Source organism: Diabrotica virgifera, chromosome 6 (genome assembly GCF_917563875.1).
Source record: "Diabrotica virgifera virgifera chromosome 6, PGI_DIABVI_V3a".
In the NCBI taxonomy this organism is placed as follows: domain Eukaryota; kingdom Metazoa; phylum Arthropoda; class Insecta; order Coleoptera; family Chrysomelidae; genus Diabrotica; species Diabrotica virgifera.
The window spans coordinates 206,885,914-206,909,543 of NC_065448.1; the positions used below are offsets into that span (position 1 = coordinate 206,885,914).

Below are 23,630 nucleotides of genomic sequence, written 5' to 3' on the forward strand. Positions count from 1 at the left end.
ATTTGAGAGAAGTTTTGCCAGGCCCGGCCCTAGGGATTTTGCCGCCCTGGGCAAGATCGGCGACCACCGCCCCAAAAAAAAAACTCAAAAATTGTATGTTCATGTCGTTTCAAATTTCACTATGGCTCTTAATATGCTGAAATCTATCACTTAATGCATTATAGGTCTGGATCCCGCGTATGAAAAAAAAGTTGATTAATAGCAAGCTGAAAGTTTGTTAATAGCTTAAGGGTGTCTAGTCGGACAAACTTTGATATATGGGAACACTGGAACAGGGGAAGTTTTAATTGTGGAACAGGTTAAAAATTTGGAACGGTCAGAACACGAAAACGGCACATGTATTTTGTCCGACAGAACAGATTTAAATTCTCCGAACAGAGACTAAACTCTCATGCAAAAATCAGACTGCTATTTATCACCAAATGGGCGTTTTAATAAGTGAAACATGTAGAATATGTCAAATAACAGGAATTATGACAGGTGATAAATAGCAGTCCGATTTTTGCATGAGAGTTTAATCTCTGTTCGGAGATTTTAAGTCTGTTCTGTCGGACAAAATAAATGTGCCGTTTTCGTGGTCTGACCGTTTCAAATTTTTAACCTGTTCCACAATTAAAACTGCCCCTGTTACAGTGTTCCCATATATCAAAGTTTATCCGACTAGACACCCTTAAGCTATTAACAAATTTTCAGCTTGCTATTAATCAACTTTTCTTTTCATACGCGGGATCCAGACCTATTAACGGTTGTGTCTCTATAATTTTTAAATAGAAATCAACTTTATATCGTGTCTCTGGATCTAGGTCCATACTTTTATCTTCAGCCTCATCGCTAAATTGCCTTTTCACTTTTCTCTTTCTTGCTATTACTGTGTCTCCGATTTTCGGGATCTCAATTTCTAACTCTTTTGCGTCTGTCAAATAGCTCTGGAATTTTAAATCACTTCCATGAGATTTTAAATTGATACAGTCCCATATCAATACTCTGCAGTGATTTGCTGACTACGTTGATGTGAAGTAAAAGGTCATGCCATATTGCCGCAGACCAAAGAAAAGTAAAATTACGGATTTGATTTGCCAAACAGCTTGCCTCATGAGCAACCATTTTATAGTTGTTATTATTGACACTTATTTCTACAAGAGCATCGTAGATTTCTTTAATTTGGTATCTGATGGGAGTAATTGCATCAATTCTACTTTCCCATATAGTTTCGGACAAATTCTTCAATGTAAGGGTAGGCTGGAAATGTGATTTTTCAGTATAGCCCAACGATTAATAGATGCTGAGAAAAAATTGTAAATTTTTGTCACCAAGGAAAAGGAAGAAACTGCAAACTGAGAGGCTTTAACAGCATCGTTCACGACTAAGTTGTTTGAATGTGAATAGTTAGAACATTTACAAAAAATGCTCTAGGATTCATTTCCAAAATTATGTTTTGAATTCCCAAGTTCTTCCCTTTCATGTTTGCAAATTATCATATTTTTTCCATATCTTCCAAAGGTATTCCCAGTTCATTCGGTTTTTGCAAAATATCTTCTGTAAATCACAAGGCTGTGGATTCAGGTACAGGCACAAATAAAAGATCTGCAATTTTAACACTTTGTGAACAGTAACCTATATCGACAAAACGTACAACAATAGTTATCTGTTCAATTCCAGAAATATCAGGTGTACAATCTAAAATTATGCCATAATACTTAGCTGATTTGAGAAAGTTTTTAATTTTGATTTGGTCATGGAGGAGCTGAATAATTTCGTTTTGAATACGTTTTCTCAAGTAGTAACGCTGCTTGTTACTACCATTCGTTTTTCTCCTAATGTGCTTTTGTAAAACAGAATCAAGTTTTCTAAAGAGCTCAACAAAAGCTTTAAAAAGTTACCATTGTTGTGATGACAAATTTTGTCAGAATCGCCCCTCACTATTCTGATCCCACTATTCTTATGCGATGAAGAAAAAGGCGGCATTGTCTATCTCCCGTCGAATGAACCTTGCAATTGTTATTGTTTTACTTATTTAATTCTCGTTTTTACAGTTTTGTATTTACTGCTTTTGTTCATCATATTGGCTGTCCTCTAAAATTTGTCGCCCCAAAATTTGCCGCCCTGGGCACCCGCCCAGTTTGCCCACCCCTGGGGCCGGGCCTGAGTTTTGCAACGAAGCATCCAAGAGATTCTTGGCAATAAATCAAAATAAAACAAAATACTTAATATGGCAAGGTTAAATATTGGCGAATAGGAGTTTGAAAAGGTGGGTCTAGGAAAGTTGGTCGAGAACACTTCGTCGACGGAAAATTAGTCGACAACATTTGGTCGACAAACAGTTGGTCGAATGCACAATTCATCGAATGTATAATTCGTCGACGAACATTTGTTCGATGGAATTTGGATTAGTGTTCGACGAATTTGGATTAATGTTCGACGAACATTTGGATTTTTGGTCAACAAACTGTTATTTATCTTTAGGATAAAGGGATTAATGGCGACAAACGACGGATTATTGGTTTTTATTTTGTTAACTGGAATATTGTATTATACATATCTGAATTTTTTTTTTGGGGTTTTGTTAATTTTTTTTTCTAAATCATAATTATTTTTAAATTTAATGAAAAAATTGGCTGCGGTGGGAGAGTAGACAGCAAATAATATAAACCGATATTTTAATTAGTGATGTTGTACCGTTCTTCTTTTTGGTATCGGCGCACTTGCGAACGGAGCATTTCCGGACAAGTCATATTTGGAGGCACTTTCGGACAAGACGAAATATGTGAGATGCTGAGGTAAATAAATTGTTAAGGCGTAGCGAACACGAACGAACGAACGAATTCGTTCGTTACCTTTATTGTATTTGTACAGCGAATCGAGCACGACCGAACGAATTCGTTCGCATTCGCACATGTTCCAACCGATGTCGGTAAGTTAGCGAATCATCAAAGGAAATCGTTGTTCAATGTGGACAGTGGATAGACGGTAGCGAACGAATTGGTTTAGAAGTACTGATTTAATTTATTTACAAACATTAGTTTGAGAGGGTTGGTTATTGTGTAGTCGTGAAAACATAATTTTGCAATATGGAATGGACCAATGAAAAGATACGTCAATTAATTGAGTTATATAGAAATGAAGAATGCCTATGAAACCCGAAATCGAAGCTATATAAAATAATAAACAGAAAAACTGATGCTTGTTTTAACATTTCAATAGGAATGGGTTGTGATGTCTCTGAACTAAAAAAATGAATTAGCTTCTGGCATCATTTAGACGAGAATGACAAAAAGAGGGTTCGAAGTGGTTGGTTTTTAAAAGCCTAATGTTTTTATTGGATAAATTTCAACCCAGAATGACTAATGAGGTAAGCAAATCAAATTAATTGCTAAAATTAATTAAAAACAAATTTATTTTGATACACCAATTTTACAATTGATTATTTGAACATAATATAGTCATAATATCAAGAGCAAGTAACTTTTTCGAGGAAGAATTTTAAGAAAGCTGGTTCTTTAATATATTATTATCTATGCTCCCTCAAACAGCGTATAATACTTGCTACCTGGCTGCTGATACAGATTGCGTTCATTAGTACGAAGCACATTACAGGTATCTACCTAAATAAATATATTAAATTCAAAATTATTGTTAGAAGATCATTTTTTTTGTCATTATTAGAAATATGAATACAAATATTTTGTCAGTAATTTATATGCTAAAAAGTGTTACGTTTGAACTGTGCTCTTATGCGTAATGGAAGCATGGACGTTAAAGGCCAGTTCCATTAACAAGTTTGAAGTGTTTGAAATGTGGCGCCTACGTCGAATGCTTAGAATATCATGGGCGGACAGAGTCAGAAATGATTAAGTACTAAGAAGAGCGGGTCTACAGGATAGGGAACTTTTTAATTATGTTAAAAGTAAGAAGACTGCATACTTGGGGCACATATTACGACGGGAACGATACACTTTTCAGCAACTTATACTCGACGGAAAGATAGATGGTAAGAGGGGTCTGGGATGTCATGGCTGCGAAATTGCTACCGCCAGTGGACAAGAATCCACGGCTATGAAATGCTTTGCAATGCTGCTAAAAACAGTAATATTTTATCAACAAAACAATGTACGGTGGACGCCTACGCAGAAATGCACGGCATCTTAAGAAGAAGAAATATGAATTTATAATTGCTACACATTTTTGGACGTTTTATTTATCTCAAACTTTGGTTGATAATGCCAGATTTAAGTAAATAAAATATTAATAAATAAAACTTATCAAAATTTTCATCAAGATAATAAAAAATACATGGATAAATTACTTTTGTGCCTGGAAAAATTTTTTATTTTATTTTAATTATTAAAATCAAATTTTTTAAATTAAATAATTATATAATAGAGACAGGACAAAATGAAATTATTGAAGTCGTATCAAAATTTATACTACTTATATTTATGAATATGACATATTTCTTTCCTCGCAGAATACACATTGCATTTTATAAGCTATTATTCCGATCATCAACGAATGCGAACGTTCGCTTGCTACTTTGTAGCGAACGAATGACCAAGCGAACACCTACGAATTCGTTCCTTCGTTCGTTCGTGTTCGCTTTGATTTAAATGCTCCTTAGGAAATCGAGTCATTTCCGTACAATGTTTTCGACTACAATAATCAGTCAATATCAATAAAAAAATTAAGAAATCGTGAGAATAAACTTCCCTTCCCACTTTATCCAAGGCTTAGGACTGGCAATCTATAAAATATTTTTTTTTGATATGGTACAAAGAAATTAACTTTATATATTGGCGTGTTTCCGCCATGTATTATTCCCTATGGGTCTTTGTCGACGAAAAATCCATTCGATCAAATGTTCGTTCGACGAATTGTGCATTCGATGAATTGTGCATTCGACCAACCGTTTGTCGACCAAATGTTGTCAACTAATTTTCCGTCGACGAAGTGTTCTCTACCAACTTTCCGACACCGGAAAAGGTAGAACACTTTAAATATCTTGGGGTCTCAGTTAATGGAACTAATGATAGAATCATAGTAATCATAATCAATGAAAGAATCCTAGTAGGAAACAGAACCTACTGCAAATACAACAACTTCCTCAAAGGTAAGAAAGCTTACTCAGAATATATATAACAGCGCTAACAAGCCTTATAGGCCTACGGCTTCTAAATTCTGAATAATATTTCTCCATTCTTTTCGGTCCTCTGCACTCTTTCTCCAGTCCTTCACCCCGATTTCTTCCAAATCCCTCTCTGCAGTCTCTAACCATCTCTTCCTTGGGCGACCTCGTCTCCTTTTTCCCAATGCTCTGTCATTCAATATTCGTTTGACGTTTCTAGTTTCTGGCATTCGAGTAATATGTCCCAGCCATCTAACTCTTTGGGCTCGTATTTTTGTCGTTATTTTTGGTCTCCCATACATCCTCATTACTTCTTCATTTGTTCGTCTCCTCCAGGTTTTCTCCGCTATCTGTATACCCCCAAAAAATTTTCTCAGGACCTTTCTTTCCCATATCTGTATCTTCTTCTCCTCTTGTTGATTCATTACCCACGTTTCGCTCGCATACAACACTGTGGGCCGTATTATCGTTTCATACATTCTGATTTTCGCGTTTATTGATACATTTTTTGCTTTTAATATCGTGTTTAAGGCACCCACAACTCGACTTCCCTTCAATAATCTTTTATCTATTTCTTTTTCTTCCCTTCCAGTACTGGTTGCAGTCACTCCCAGGTATTCGAATTCTGCTACTTCCTTAAATTTATATTCATCTCTTTCTCCTTTCATTTTTATATAGTTATCCTCTTTATTTATATCTCCTTTCATTACCATGTATTGTGTTTTTCCTTGGTTGATTCTTAATCCATACCTTTTTGCTTCCGCTTCGAACTTTTGGAATATTTTTTGGAGACGTTCCTTTGTTCTTGTTAGGATGACTAGATCATCAGCGTAAGCTATAAACTGCTGTCTGTTGTTAAATATGGTACCGCTTGTACTAATTTTTATCCTTCTTACTATGTGCTCTAGTACCAAGTTAAATAAGTCTGTAGATAGAGGGTCACCCTGTTTCAGTCCTTTATTCACTGTGAATTGTGTTGAAAAATTTCCTTCCAGTGTTATCCTATTTTTTGTATTGTTGAGCGTCATTCTCACTAATTTAACCAGCTTTCCTGAAATACCCAAGGATCTCATTGCTTCATATAGCATATCTCGGTTTACTGAGTCGTAAGCCTGTTTAAAGTCAATGAACAACATGTGTAGTCCCAAATTTTGTTCGTAGCTGTTGTTCTGTATTAGTTTTAATAAACATATTTGATCTGTTGTTGATCTTCCTGGTCTAAAACCTCCTTGGTATTCTCCAATGATCTTATTTACCTCCTTTTGCAATCTATTTCGGATGATTTTTGCAAGTATTTTATAGGCCACTTCTAATAGCGATATTCCTCTATAATTTTCGCAACTTGTTTCATCACCTTTTTTATAGATTGGACAGATGAGTGCATTGTTCCATTGTTGCGGCATTTCCTCTTTTTGCCAGACTATTAATATTAGTCGGAAAATTTTTTCTTGCAGCTTTTCTCCTCCTGCTTTAAAAATCTCTGCCGGAATTCCGCTTTCTCCTGCGCTTTTGTTATTTTTTTGCTTCAATATTGCTTCTTTTACTTCTTGTAGTGTAGGTTCTCCTTTACGTTGTTGTTCTGTGTTATCCTGTTCATGTTGTTTTATTTCCTGGGGTTCTGCTTGTTTATTTGTATTTAATAGTTCTTCAAAATACTCCGCCCATCTGTTCAATTTTTCTGTTGTTTCTCCTAAAAGCACACCGTCTTTACCTCTACAATAACTTGTTTTACTCTTTGCAGTTCCTCGGGATTTTTTTACTTCTTGGTAGAAATTTCTTATTTCCTCGTTTATGTATGATTCTTCTATTGTTTTCAACTGTTTGTCAAGATGTTCTCTTTTCTTTTTACGTTAAGTACTCAGAATACTTAACTGAAAATTTACAGAGCAGCAATTAGACCAGTACCCACATATGGTGCTGAAGTAATGTTCTTGACACAGAAAGAAGATGAAGAAAGATTGAGGATCCTAGAGCGAAAAATTATTCGGAGAATTACAGGCCCACTAAACTTAGGTAATAATGAATTTAGAAAACTGAACTACGAAGTAAGAGAACTTTTGAAAGGAGAAGATACCGTCAGATCAAGATATCGTTATCAAAGCACAGAGACTCAGATGGATGGAATAACGTTATTGCGTTGGGTCTAAGGTTGTGTCTCGTGTGTTTTTCTAAATTGTATATTGCAAGCGTTGCATCAAATTTGTCTGTGTAGTTTCTTAATTTTTCTAACCATTTGTTGGTAATTTGCAAGCTATTTCGTCGTTGTACCGTGGCTTTTCCCAAATTCCTGTCCAATATTCTTAGTTCTAAAATTTGTTGAAATTTTAAGAATAACATAAATAAATATTTCCCAATGTTCCTTTCAATCGGTCAACTACATAAATATTTCCGTATATACCAGTAAAGAAAATAAAAATAAAACTATTATTAGATATCACACCTTAGCAAAAATGTAGAAAGTTATGCAATATTATTCATATCCAGTTCAAGTTCGACTATGAAATAGGAAGCATAAATAATGGTTTAGCTTACTAATCAAAAAAAATTACATGACCTGCCTCATATATTTATGCATTTAACGCATGTATTTAAATCAATGAACCATTAGCTCGTATAATGTTTTAAAAGATTCTAATTTTATTTAAACAACTTTCGTTTAATAATAATAAAATTTAAAAAAAAAATAAAATTTATATATCGAGCTGCATAATGATTAAATATACACATGTAAAAGGTAAGCCAATTGTAACTCACTTTGTCTTTATCCCTCTCATTGGTTCGTGGCTGTTCCTGGAAACTGGGCGTCCACTTTCAGCAGTTCCGTAGACCTAGTCACCTCTCGTCGTATTTGTCTTTCCAGCTGCCTTCTCAATCGTCTATACATCTGCCATGCTGCGAATATGAAGACCAGGGCAAACGCTACTACTCCCAATATTTCTGGGATGGATATATCGTAACCCTTTTCTTTAGTAGCTGTGGTGCCTCCGCTGTTTCCCGCCTGGTTTATAAATATTTGTTCTTCCTTCTCCTTATTTTGATTGTTTCCCATAACGATTTCTTCATCTTATCTTCCTGTCGTCTCAGCTGTCCAGGTTCAAAGGGCTTAGGGTCGCCATGTCGGGTTGGGTCTTTAAGGGACGGAAAGGGAGCCAACTATCGGAACTAGGGAAACACTGACTCTAACTTATACTTTTATTTAAAGGTTTACAACATCCATAATCGTAAGGTTAGGAAGGTGTTGTTTCGCGGAGTAGTCGTTCAGATACCCATGTCGCACAAATGCCAACTATAATAGTACTCTTAATAATGAAATATTAATGCCTCTCTTTTACCCCTCTTCGGGCTTTTATATTAATCTTTATTTTGGACTTTAAAAGTAAACGGTACGTGAGTATCGTTACTTACTAGCGAGGTTACCTAAACAAACTTAATCAATCAACCTTTGCTTTGTTTGTGATTATAGAAACAACATCTTCTGTATCGACCTAGTTATGCTTTAATTATATACATATTACGGATACATATTATATTATACAGTAAGGGTTTTTTCCTTACTGTACAATGTATAACGAGAAATCCAGAAGCAGTTGTTAAGAAAATTGCCAAATGATGGCGATTGGGAGATGGGAGGACTAGATAATTGCGGACCTTCAGAAAATTTGAGTTAGAGAATAGATAACCATAAGCAAAAACAGGAACAAATGGAGAAATATTGTAGAAGACGCCAAGTCACACAACCAATTTTAAAAACAAAGTGTTAATGTGGATTGATTCCCTACGACAAACGAATCTGAAGAGCCCAAAGAGGGCGACAATCACTCTGCTAGGAGTGTAGAGTGTAGAGTATAGATGCCATGATGATGATGAAGTTTAATTTAACAGGAAGTTTAATTTAACAGTAGGGTGTATGGAATATTCTACGCTTGGACATTCTGTAGATGATTTATTTCTTAGATAACACTTATTTTATTTTTTGTTCTGCATCTTATTAATATGTTTGTCCCTATCTTGTCATAGGTTTACATTTTATATCTACATACTTCTAAACAACAAGTAACTGATAATTTACATTATGAAATTATGAAATATTTCGCACTAATATAAATAAAAGGTTACTAATTAAAAACATATAATTTTGTTTTATAGTAGGTATATATAGCCCAGGGTGATAAGCTAGAAATAGACCATGTTCGGGACACTCAAAGATCCAGGTAGCTGACTACTTTTTTAGTTATTGTATACCTATAGGATGAAAACCTACCTGTTTCCTGCCTAGAGTTCGGGTCCGTTTTTTAATTATTAACAATTTAGTGCAAAAATCGCGATTTTTTCGATTTTTTGCACTCCATTCAAAAGCTAAATAGTTGACATAAAATTACAAAATTTTATTTTTTAGAACATTAAAAAACCTTCAAAATGCCGATTTTTGAAAGTTAAAAAGTTAATTTGTTGCTACGCAAACTGCAAAATAAGTGAAAATCGTTATTTGTTAATAACTTTTACTAAAACTACCTTAGAACTTTAGTGTTTTACCCAAAGTTTTGTATTGGGGTACTTAACAAACCCTCAAAATTTGAGACTGATCCATTAATTAGTTTAAGAGTTATTCTAATAGGGAACTTGCATAAATTTTTAAATTCGAAAAAAATGTTATAAATAAATGACAACAGAACATAATTTATAACATGTAAGGTAAGTGAGGGTAACTTCGGCGGCTTAAGGCCTTATTTGTTAAGGTATAATTTTTTAGGGCAAGCACTTCTCAGTTATACACATTATAAAAATTGCAGTATGTGATTTCGGTTCAGAAATAATGTCTTTATCAAAAGGGGAAGGCTAGTTATTTTATTTATTTTTCTGATTTAGTTAAATAAAAGAAGAGTGCAGAAACTACCTACGTCAGTAATTTCGGCATAGGGAGGTGCTATTTTCCTGATGGTTATGCTGGTAATTTCGGTGGTGACTGAAGACAAACTATTGTTAGAAGAATATTTGCCTTTTTTTATTTAAAATTTAAATAAGAAAATTTTAAACAAAGATTTAATAAACCAACATTTATTAACATTTTAAACAAACATTTATAGGAACTAAAACTGAAATAAACACCTAAAAAATGTATAGATGTGAAAATATGACAACACATTAAACATTACTTACTTCATGTTGTCAAAAAACGTTCATAACAAAACAGAACGGACAAATAAGTACTTACATCTAAATGTTTAAAAATATTCCTTATTAATAATATACCAACTAATAATCACAAAACATTTATTATTGCAAAACCGTGTTGAACTTAATAGGTATTTAACGGTATTTAAAACTATTTTTTGGTATTATAGGAACCCTTATTTATTAAATAATTTGATAAACTTTTTTGGCATATCCGGTACTTCATATATTTTTTTGGTTTCATTTATCAATGTTGGTTCTTTAATCGAACAGACAACATGTTCTCTTGGATAGGTTATAATGTCCTCCTTTTGTGGCCACTTCCAAAAAGACCTCGACTTTTCCATACACCTGACATTAAAAACTTTTATTTTCCTTATTCACAGAGATAATTATTCCTGGAAATAGGTTGTCCTCATAATTTACCACCAAATACTCTCCAACATCTGATTTTAAAGCAGTTTTTGCTGGTTCATCTTTGGAAGATTTATTTTTTTTGTATTTGGTTTCTTTTTTAACTGCTGGTTTTCCTTTTCTTTTTGTTTATCAATCCTGCTTTGTTTTCTTTCCTCTTTTTCTTTGATTTCTTTTAGTTTTTTTTTCGACATCTAAACTTTGTTGCAGATCCTGAGTAACACCGTTTTTAAAAAACTGTTGGAATTTTATGTTATCTGGGTTAAAGGGCACGAGCCCACAAGTTCGAAATCCATTTTGTATTGTTTTTGAAAAGTGACAATTTTTTAATAACGCTTCATTTAGAATTGGAGCAAAATCATCTTTGGCAAAGGTTTTATTTGGATTATCTACGCGCCAGTTTTGAATAAGTTTTTTGTAGGTTGATTTAAGAGAATGGAATAAAGCGACATCTAATGGTTGCAATATGTGGGTAGAGTTTGGATATAGGCTGATCAGAACTATTCCATTTTTGGAGCAGAATCGGCTGAGCTGAAGGGTTAGATGAGAAGTGTGACCGTCAACAAATAAAATAATTGGCATTTGAATTTTGTTATCATGTAACCACTTAATAAATACATTCGCAATGTATTCAAAAAAAGTTTCCTGGGTCATCCATCCATTTTCGGAGCGTCCCATTGCCCAACCTTTGGGAAAGCTGGAACTGATCACTTTTGAAACTCGTTGCATTGCGTAAACTACCATAGGAGGAGGCAACTGGCCTAGAGCATTAACCATTATTAATGAAGAAAGGCACTCTTTTTCTCTTGTAGTAATAAACGCATAGACGCTTTTATCTCCTTTTTTGGCCAAAACTTTGTCTCCTTTTGGAGACAGAAAAAAAGCCGTCTCGTCACAATTATACACCCTGCTTGGATCTAGGAGGATATCTAAGAAGCCGTCTTTTTCAAGGTATTTATTTATTTCTGCAAACCAGTTACGTATCTGTTCTTCCGATACTTTAGAACGTTATTTAGTCAAATTTTGGGACATCCTTAGACTTATATTGGGGTGCCTTCTCATAAATCTGTCATACCAATCCCTACCCGGCCGTTTGTTGTGAAAAGGATTTGGGCGCTGCAGATCATCCAGTATTCCTTTTACGTTATTTAAAAGCTGCTCTTTTGTAACGGGAAATCCTTGCCTTGCTGAGTTAAGTATCCATTCTTCTAAAAATTGCTCTTCATCTTTAGACAAAATTGTCTGAGTCCCAACTGATCCAGTATGTTTGTTATTTCGTTTATCAGAAAGAGTTTGTCTGGGTATGTTAAATTGTTTAGCAGCAGCTGTGATGGACATTCCTGCTTCAATGGCATCAACAGCTTGTTTAATATCTTCTTGAGTATAAGGCTTTGTCTTTTTGGGCTTCATTATGCTAAAAAAAAAATAGCTAAGTACTTACTTAACTACTGAAGACCCAATTTATTGTTTAGTTAATATTAGTTAACTAAAACTAAACTGAAAGAAGATATAACGAAATTACCGCATAAAAAAGTTGGACAATTTTTAATAAAATACTTACTATATACGTTTTTATCAATTTTGTTAACAACTACTTGAATTTAAAAACTTTATGACTTAATGAAATTGGTCTGTAAGGCAATTCCGGCAATAGCGCCGAAACTACAAAACTTAGTTCTGGGCTATTGGTAATTTCGGCGTTTACTTTTTTTTGTAAGTATAAAACAAAAAATTAAAATATGACTTAAAACATAAAGTTTAAACCTTTGAAACTAACCCGGGGTTAAAATAATATTTGAAACACAACTTTAGAATATAAAAAAATCTATGACATAATGCATGCAACTTTCATTTTTTTAATGTAATTTATAACACGTTAAAAAATAGAAACAGTAATACTTAGAATAAAACTAACAAAAAGAATGACGAATTTACCTCAAGAAAAAAATTAGATACTTTTTTATTAAACTTGATAGTTTTTCATATTTTTTGTTGGCAATTGAATTTAAAGAATAAATAATAATACAAATTGTTCTAGCGGGAAATTTCGGCAGTACCGCTGAAATTATCAATATTTTGTTTTAGGCTGTTGGTAATTTCGGCATTCACTTTTTTTTGTAAGTATAAAACAGAAAGTCAAAATATCACCTAAAACAAAAAGCTTAAACCCTTGAGGTTAACTCGAAGGTAAAACAATATTCAAAACACAATTTTAGTATAACAAAAATGTATAGAAAAAATACATGCAACTTTAATTTTGTTTAGTGAAATGCATAACACGTTAAAGAATAGAAATAGTATTACTTAAAATAAAACTTATAAAAAGTATGACGAAATTACCTCAAGAAAAAAAATGTGTTATTTTTTTATTAAATTTAATAGTTATTCATATTTTTTGTTAGCAATAGAATTAAACAAACTTTGTTAATACAAATTGGTCTAGCAGGAAATTTCAGCAGTACTGCTGAAATTACCAACACTTTCTTTTAGGCTGTTGGTAATTTCGGCATTCACTTTTTTTTGTAAGTATAAAACAAAAAACTAAAATACGACTTAAAACACCAAGTCTAAACCTTTGAGGCTTACCTGGAGGAAAAACAATATTCAAAACACAATTTTAATATAAACAAAAATGATTAGAAAAAAATGCTTGCAACTTTAATTTTTTTAATGCAATTCAAAATACGTCAAAAATTAGGAATAGTATTACTTAGAATAAACCTTACAAAAAGAATGACGAAATTACCTCAAAAAAAAAGAGATATTTTTTTATTAAGCTTAATTATTGTTTTTTATATTTTTTGCTGACAATTAAACTAAATAAATAAATCCTAATATAAACTGGTGTAGCGGTAAATTTCGGCAATACCGCTGAAATTACCAACACTTTATTTTAGGTTGTTGGTAATTTCGGGGTGCTCTATTTATTGTAAAAACAAAGCCAAAACGTAAAAATACGACTCAAAGCATAAAATTCAAACCTTACAGACTACTCCGAACACAGAATTATATTTTCAAATACAAGTAAAATGCAAGAAAAAAGAATTTTATAAATCCGTACAGATCACTTACCTTATAAGATCGCAGATTCATCTTCACAATGTCTAACACACGAGTAAACTATGATTTTTTAGGCCGGCACGTAGGTATTTATTCCAACCGAAATTATTTAATATTGTTGCCAGATGTATGAATGAGTAGAAATGCCTATATTTTAATTTCTTTTATTGTGAACGTTAATAAATTTAATAATTTGAGAAAACCGCCGAAATAACCCTTACCGCCGAAATTACACTCGCTTACCTTATCAAAGATAAAAAATTTTTGTAGGTCTTTCGTTTGCCCCCCAAAGGCGATTAAAAATTCAAATTAAAACAGGTGGCCTAAAACGCGTCGTGACGTCACTCGTTTGTACATTTACATTTTTCCAACAAAGTAAACAGAATTTTAAATTAGATGTTATAAACGTCGGTAGAAAATACATTTATTTGACGTTACAAGTGCTTTGATCGTTTGAACTATTCATAGAAAACTGTACTTTTACAAAATGGTTTTATTTTCCGTAGTAAACTTTCTTTCCTTTCCTTCAATAACTATATCAAACTCCAATGTCAACAAACTGGTATATATTATTACAATGGCATACGATAAATGTTAATAGAATATAAATATTTTATACAAAATAAGTGGTGGCCAATAAACTAAAGAAGAAGAAGAAGAATATACCTAATTATAACCATAAACAGAACCATATAGTTAAAATGAGTGACGTCACGGGCCGTTTGACCTATTTTAAGATACCGAAGACTTTAAATTTGTACTTCTAAGTTATTATGAGTTTTTGAAGCGTGAAATTTTGGAAATCTCATTTTTATACAAAACTGAACATTATTATGTAATAAAAAAAATGTGCAAGTTCCCTATTGTTTATCCCAGAGACCTTTATTTTGCAATAACATAAGACAGAAAATAATGAAGCTAGGGCAATTCTGAGTATGCCAAATGAAAGTAGAAAACTGATACTATCAAAATGTACTAAAAAACGATAAAAAGATTATCTAGTATAGTCAAAAATCCTAATGCCAAATTTGTGAAATTTTGTAGTTTAAAAACATTTAGAATAACTTTAAAAATATTGTCTGTAGAAAAAGTCATTTTACATATTAGAAAAGTTGGTATTTTACACGAATTTTTAAAAATGTAGTTGAATTGGTGACTATTCGTGGTAAGTGAAGTGGGAGCTGGGAGGCGACAAATGCACGAGTTCAAAAACTAAAAAAAGCAACTTAAAACTACTATCATTTTCTATATCTAGGGATCTACTGAATATATTTTGATCGTTCTTTTTTTAATTTATATGTAATTTTTCTGTACATTACATATATGTAATTTGTCTAGACATTTATTAATTAATAAACAGTCTAATTTGTTTAAACAATTTTTGAAAAAATAATTTTTTCCCAAAAATCCCTATTAATCATAGAAAAAGTTAAGGTATACTTTAATAAATAAATTATCTTCAATAAATAATTATCTAATAAAAATCATTTATTTATTAAAGTGTACTTTAACTTTTTCTGTGATCATTAATGATACTATAATTAAAAAAATAGATTTGTGTAAAAAATTATTTTTTCAAGAATTGTTAAACAAATTAGACTGTTTATTAATTAATAAATTTATAAACAAATTGCATATTTGTAATGTACGTAAAAATTACATACCAATTAAAAAAAGAAAGATCAAAATCCATTGCAGCAAATTATATTCGTTTGAAATTGCTTTTTCGGTATTTTAACTCGCTGGATTTGTAGGTTCGCCCTAGTAATCGTTTGCACTAAATTTTTGAAAAATCGCAGAGGGTGCTGTGAAGGTATAATTTTTGTGCAAATTTTTTAAGAAGAAATACAAATCCCCTTCTTTAAAATGGCATTAATGAGATTTCTTAATTATTATAAACAACCCCTCCGTGGCTCAGTGGTAAGAGCGCCTGCCTTTGGATCGAAAAAATCCGAAAGGTTGTGGGTTCGAATCTCACCAGGGTCAGAAATTTTTCATTTATTATAAATTAATAAATGAATATAGTTTCTGTCCTTGTGGGATCGGTACTCACCGGAGGGACCGCAGACGTTCGGATACAATTAGCGTCTCTTTGCAAAGACACTGACGTCGACTTTGCAAAGTAACAAGACACTTACTCAACACACACACTACACATGACACTAGGTACCTAACTGTTCAAAATTACCGTACCTACCATGCCAATGGCCATTAGTTGTCGAGGCATTAGCTAAATAAAAAAAAATTAGCTGTGAATTAAAAAAAAACATATAGCTAACTTTGTCCCAAATGAGCCCAGGTTAAATTTTGTTATTTGAAAATTCGTGTTAAAATACTATCTTTTCAAATATATAAAAAGATTGTTTCTACGGACACCATTTTTAAAGTTATTCTAAATGTTTATAAACTACAAAATTTTAAAAATTTGGAATTAGGATTTTTTACTATGTTAATCATTTTATTTATCATTTTGATACTATCACTCTTCTACTTTCATTTGGCATACTCAGAATTGCTCTATCTTTATTTTTTTCTGTCTTATCTTATTGCAAAATAAAGGTCTCTGGGATAAACAAATAGAATAACTCTTAAACTAATTAATGGATCAGTCTCAAATTTTGAGGGCTTGTTAAGTACCACAATATCCAACTTTGGGTGCAACACTAAAGTTCTAAGGTAGTTTTAATAAAAGTTATTAACAAATAACGATTTTAACTTACTTTGTAGTTTGCGTAGAAACAAATTAACTTTTTACCTTTCAAAAATCGGCATTTTGAAGGTTTTTCAATGTTCTAAAAAAGTGAATTTTGTAATTTTATGTCAACTATTTAATTTTTGAATGGAGTGCAAAAAATCGAAAAAATCGCAATTTTTGCACTAAATTGTTAATAATTAAAAAACGGACGCGATCTCTAGGCAGGAAACAGGTAGGTTTTCTTCCTATAGGTATAAGTCTACAATAACTAAAAAGTAGTCAGCTACCTGGATCTTTGAGTGTCCCGAGAAAATCCTTATTACCCTGGACTAATAATTAAATGAAATGTTTACAATGTTGTTCTGAAGCTATTAATTTGTGGCATTTTTTCAATTAACTATTCTATTTCACGTGTCGTGGCGAGTTTATTTTACTACAGAGAAAAATTAATGAAACGCCACTATAAAAGCTTCGCTTGAAAATAAAGAGATACTTTCCTTTGTTAACATAATGTTTATTGTTTCAGGACCGCCTTACAGCGACAGGTCATGGTTCCCTGACACTCAGCGGCGGCTCGCCTGGTGGCGGTTACTCCGCGGGAGGTTCAGCCGCCCACCACCGAGCCGCCTCTGGTCTTCATCACTCAGCGGCAGCAGCCATGCAACATCAACTGCCACAACCCGATTTCCAACCCCCGTACTTCCCGCCGCCCTTTCACCACGCACCCAGTCCGCCACCTCAACAGCATTTGGAGTACCTCACTGATCCGTACGGAGGCCTTTCTGGGCTGCACCATTACAATCAACTGGGGTTGAGGCCGAGGGATGGAGATGGCAGCCATACACATGTTGTAAGTTATTTTGAAAATTTTTATATAATTTTAACAGTTTATATAAAGCCGTCAAGAAGAGTCCTAGTTGGACTGTAATTTTTAAATTACCTATTTCACAGAATGACATGTGAATATTTTTGTGAACAACGTTTCAGAACAACTGTTTAATAATCAAATAAAAACTTAAATGGCGACAGAGCTATTTAAGAAAATCAATTTAAAAAGTAGTAAAAATTTAAAATTGAGCGAAAAATCAATACTTTACACAATTATCTTTTCACAATTTTACAATTCTTTATTTAATTAATTAATTATTCAAGCTTTCAACCTTTAAAATGTAATTTTAACAATTCTGCTGTTTTATGTTGGGTTATTAAGTAAGCACTCAAGTTTTCCCTGATGTTGATCTGGTAAAAGGGGGTAGACGCAAAATCTTAGTCGGATGCTATTTAAATGCATTAATTTTTTCGAGAAATAATGCTGAAACAACTATGTAATAAATATTTTTGAAAAATTTAATCGCAGAATGAAAGATTACATTATTACCGAGGGCCGAAAGTCCCTTAGAGTAAACAAAAAGTTTCTTTTGAATGAAATATTTGAAATTAAAAATCACACTAAATTTTTTCTTTTTTTTCACCCTTGTAACTTATTAAAATAAAAATTATAGAAGCTTTCAGGAACTTTTGGCCCTCTGTAATAATATTATCTCTCATTCTGCGTTAAATTTTTCAAAAATACTTAATAGTTTTCTCAGGATTCGAAAAAATGAATGCATTTAAATAGCATTGGACCAAAATTTGCGCCTATCCCCTTATTATAGATAGGAAGTAATATTTTTTAAACAAATATACCAGTTACGTTACTTTAGAGAGTTCTACTTCATTGTAAAAAATCAATTAAAGTATTGTTCACTTGTAAATTACGGGCCTCCATCTTTTTGAAGTTATTCTTCTTTACGATCGAGAGTAAAATTTTATATTGCCGGGCGCATGCGCACACAGACAGTGTGTATTTCGTTGCTAATCTTTCAAGATATGTATGTATCAGCGCTGTCAGCGCAAATAAGTCATATTATATCATATAAAAGGATATATTAGTGTTCTTAGTAAATGTATTATTTATTATAATTTTTGTGTCTTTGGATTTGTCGTTCTCGGGAATAAGATATTTTATAATAATAGTAAGTATATTTAAAGTATTTTTGTATACCACTTGGTCTATTAAATTTGTCAGTATGTATGAGAAATCTTGTAACCTGTCAAAGCAAAAGGGATATAGCTCAGTGGTAGAGCGTGTGACCGGAGATCAAGAGGTCCCGGGTTCCAATCCCGGACGATTCATATTCTTTCTTTTTTATATTTTTGGTGTCGTTTTATTAAAAAAATTTTAAAAGTGGTAGGTAAAGAAAGTTAGTTTAACATTTAAATAAAATACAAATAACCTGTTAAGTATATTAATTTCGTTGAAATCATAATAATAGAAGTACCTATAACTTCTTACGTGCGTACAAAGTACACACACATTCTTTTTTTTATCTTATTCTGGATCAGAATCGTTAGATCAGAATTAGAAGGATGTAATTGAACACTAAAACAATTTTTTTAATTCCAAACAACTTTTCTTATTAACAATTTTCGATATTGTGAAATTTAACGATACTTTACTCTTGAGTGAAATTCATATTTTTTGACATACCTCGTATAAAATTCATTAAGTTTGATATTTGATGATTGCATCTTAGATTATATACGATGCAGAGTATTCTATAAAGAATAACTTTTTTTCGTAAAACTGGTAATAAAAAAGTTATCAATAGGTTCCAAGTTACGCAGACATACTGTATAAGAGCTAAAAAAAATTTTTTTGCTGAACATTTATTATTGTTGAAGTTTATTATTAAATGTATTTTAGGTAAGTTTTGCAGAAAAAAGTTTTGATCACTTTATATAAACATTTTTTTAGCTGGTAATTTTCGGTTTTTGTATTACATTTTTGTTATCTTTCTTAATTTTCTCAAAAAGAAATAGTCTATAGTCTATTTCATTTCTAAAGTACAATAATTTAGTGCATTTTAAAGACTACATCCTAAGCTTTAAAAAAGCACTTATAAAACTGTAATAGATCTATTCAAACTTGAGTAATACTGTCTTAAAGTGGTGGTAATTCTATAAAACTACGAAGATTTCAAAAATTACATTTTTAAGACGTCATATCATTTGAATTAAATTTTTGAGATTTTTTTTGAATGAAACATCATTTAGTACGATGCTTGAAAGGTAAGTTGTGCAAAATTGAGGGTTTTATAAGAAAAATTGTATTAGTTACACATTTTTAAATCATTTTTAAACAAAATTCATGTAAGGCTCACTTTCCGCCCCCACCGTACTTATGCCCATACATTTTATTTCTTTTTATTATAACCATAAGATATCTTAATTATTGTTCTTTTAGGTTCAATTTGTAAAATTTCATTTGATCCATTAGTTAAAGAATTACATTAAAATAACTCAACCGTGCACTTCGCCGTACGCTAGTTTACAGTGCGCCAATGTTTGTGAGAAGGGTGACTTTAGCGTTATAAATAAAAAATTATAGAAGATACAGATTGAATTTTAGAAAATTCTTTATAGAAAGTTTTTTTTGTAAAATTTTCTGAATTTTTCAATGGTCAGTTTTGTTTTAAAATTTATATTTTCTGAGTTATTTAAAAAAACATCAAACTTCGTTGTTCATTTGTTTAATAAAAAATGAAGCACCCACTTCTTGAGTAGAACTTTTTGATATGTTGTTTATTAAACATTTCTTAATGATATTACAAAAAGTTCTATCTTGTTTAATTTTTTCCGAAGTGAAAACCTATATGCACTCCCCTACTACATTAATATGAGTATTGGATTGCAGAACAAAATAAACAGACAGAGAAAAGTATAGAAAACTATAAAAAAAAATTAGAAAAAGACGAGTTAATTAATTCATAAAATGGATAATAAGTTTATTCGATAGTGCTAACGATAAGATAACGATAAAAGTGCTACAGAAGGAAGTCCAAAAAAGCTTAAATATTGGATGAAATTAAAGGATTGTTAAACAAAAAACCAATATAAGAAATCTGGCTACTGATTACTCAGTGTTAAAATTTTTTATTAACAAAAATGCAAAAATTACGCTTGGAAATCATCAAGTAGATTGTAATAATAAGCAAATTTTTGTCAAAGCAATAGTTACTAAAACAGTATTTGTGAAATAAAACACACTACTTACAAAAATACTGAAAAAATTTCTTTAAAACAAAAAAAAAAGTGGAAAATTATGTAAATTTTAATAGAATTTTAACAGTAGTAATATAAGTGTTGTAAAGTGTTTTTTAATAGTCATAAAATATTCCATGCATATATACACAATAAAAACAATATTAATAGGTATTTACTGAAGTCATTAAGGAAGTGACACCTGCTGAGATACAAAATAGTGTCGTAAAATGGTGCCTGCCTTAAATTTTTCTAATGTACACCTCTTTGTGGCACGAAATATCACGAAAGAGACGTTTGTCTCACCGCAGCAAAATCTCAAAGGAACCGTGACGTCACATAGACACTGACAACTGAAAACAAAATACTAAAAGAACTGTGACGTCACTTCTAAAATGACATACCATAAAGTGACAACTGACAAATACGTCATACTTATAACCTTATAAAAATACACAAAAATAATATTATGAATAAAAAACTGATTTTGTTTTATAATCCAATAGAATTACGAGCTTCCAGGATCTGGTTATAATATTATAATTGAATCGGTCATTTCGAAAACAATACATGTCACAATTATATAAATTTTTCAGGAAACAAAAATTGTTCCATTAATAGTTGAGTATTTTGAGGTAATATTTTATATTTAAAATTAAAGTATTATGGGTTATAAATGCATGTTTCTGAAAGACAAAAAAACAATAAAAATAAGAAAATGTCTTTATTTTCAGCAAGAAACAGTCAAAATACATAGAAACTTATATATTATATACCTATAATAATATTATAAAATATTAACAATGTATGTCCTTATCCATATCAATGTTAGTGAATTTAAACCATAAATTTTATATGTTTTAAATTCATTGTTATGGATAAGGACAATCATTGTTTTTCGAACTAACCGAAAACATACAGACCTGCCATACAATATTTTAAACAGTAACTTGCATTATTTTCGTGCAGAATGGTTGATTTCAATTTTAAAATTATTGTGGTGTCAAAAAGTCATTTTACTCCAAATATGGACTTATATAATAATATTATGTTATTTTTGTAGTGACTATTCAATTATAATTAGCATGGATGCCTACGTCCTTTATTAATATGGATTTTATTAAAGAATTAATGTCATCAATAATTTTTAAGATTACAAGCTCATTTTAGGCAAATGTTGAAATAAAACATTTAGTTTACCAAAATATCTGTATTATCTCAAATTTACATAAACAGAGTTAAATAACAAAAAAAAATAATCAAAATTTACGCCTACAAAGATTAATATTTTAGAAATTTACTTTTTTCATTATCGAAAGTAGGTATGTGTAACCTAATAAAAAAAGAAAATACGTAATAAAAAATAAATAATAATAACAGTCAAATTTTTAAAGTAAATTCTTTCATGACTATAATATACACAGCTGAATTAATAGCCACTAAATTACTCATTTATCTAATATCATTCAGTTTATAATTTATAGTGGCTCTTTAAATAAAATTAGTGCCATAAATCTTAAATGAAAATTTAATTACATTGCGTTATATATAATAAATAAAATTAAAGAACTTCAGCAACACGGAAAATCTGTTAAGTTGGCATGGATTAAAAGCCACTGTGTAATAACTGGAAATTAAATAGTAGATGAATTGGCAAAAAATGCGGTGACACAAGAAGTGTTAACACATTATCTTTGTATGTCTAGAGATATAGAATCAGATATATTCAAAGAGCTTAAGAAAGGTATATTTATGAGAACGTAAATACAGAAAACGATTACAGAGTAATCAGAAACTACATAACAGATAAACCTTATAGCAAGAACTATATACTAAATGAGATTTAACCCCAGTATTATTTTTATATTTAAAATTAATCTAGCTAATAGTAAACAAAGTGTTTGTGGTCAGTTGGATAACCTACAACACAAAATTTTGGACTGTTCTCTTATATCTAATAATGTTGCTATGTTTTTAAATCCACTGTATTCTTTGACTGATGTCCACCATCCCATTAATTTAAACTATTTATTAACATTACAAAACAATGAGTTGTGATACCGACTATTGTATAAACATGTTTTAGATATTAAACTAAATTGTAATGGTAAATATAGAGTAAGTATTCCTTTGTAAATTGATGCAATATAAAAAAAAAAGCGAAAAAATAGGTATCATATAAAAAATGAGGAACTTGGACAGTCTATAGCAAAATAGCTCTCAAATTAAGTAGAGCTGCAGAAGAATTTGCTGTGGAACTCTGAGGATATCAATTCAAAAAAGCACCCAATACGAACAAAATAATTATAAATAATAGATATATCAAAAAAATACAAAAAGGCTTATTTATTACAGATTAATATTAGTAGGTATTAGTTTTAGGATAAGATTGTATACGAAAAAATGACTATAATAAGTAAAAATTGTAAAATTGGCGAATGGATTTAGTGTCCGCAATCATATAGACCCAAACAAACATTTTAAAAATACTTATATAGCAACCAGTATTGTGATATATTGTTTGTCCGCTATAACTTTTCCCATGCGTCACGATTCATTTTCAAACAAATTAAATCAAAACAAAGTGACAAGTACGCCGATGTGTGTAGTATCTATATAGTATACAGTATACAAAATGTATATACACATAGACGTTCGTTTCACTTTATGTTTTGACTTAATTTGTTTGAAAATGAATCGTGATGCATGAGAAAAGTTATAGCGGACGAGCAATATCTAAACCCAGTATCTAGATCTTTTTATATCTAAAATACTACTCTTAACATTTTTACTTGGATATTTCTAATTTAAGGCGACAAAAAAATCAAGAAGATGATCTTAAACTATCGCATTTAAAATATGTGTAAGGCAGAACATTTTGTATTCACACACTTGCAATTGTGGTAGAAATTTTTCGAGAAAAAACTTGTTTACTTACTATTTAAAATTGCATTCAGAAGGTAAAAATGAAACATCGAATAAACAGCAAAAATGTCCTATGTCATTTTAAGTGTTCATTTGAAAAATATATCATCCATTTTAACCCTCTAGCAGGCAAGCCCGTCTAAAGGTAGTTTAATTTCTAGC

The 23,630-nt window shown here is 31.2% G+C and overlaps 1 protein-coding gene across 3 annotated transcripts in view; it reads left to right on the forward strand.

Annotated features, from left to right (window-relative positions):
- The window catches only part of LOC126887160 (transcription factor AP-2-epsilon), a 311,642-nt gene that overhangs the window by 255,473 nt on the left and 32,539 nt on the right, over window positions 1-23,630 (forward strand). For all 3 annotated transcript variants that reach the window (XM_050654525.1, XM_050654523.1, XM_050654524.1), the window contains exon 2: window positions 16,987-17,310. In XM_050654525.1, coding sequence (XP_050510482.1) covers window positions 16,987-17,310 — 324 coding nt within the window. The remainder of the gene's footprint in view (window positions 1-16,986; window positions 17,311-23,630) is intronic.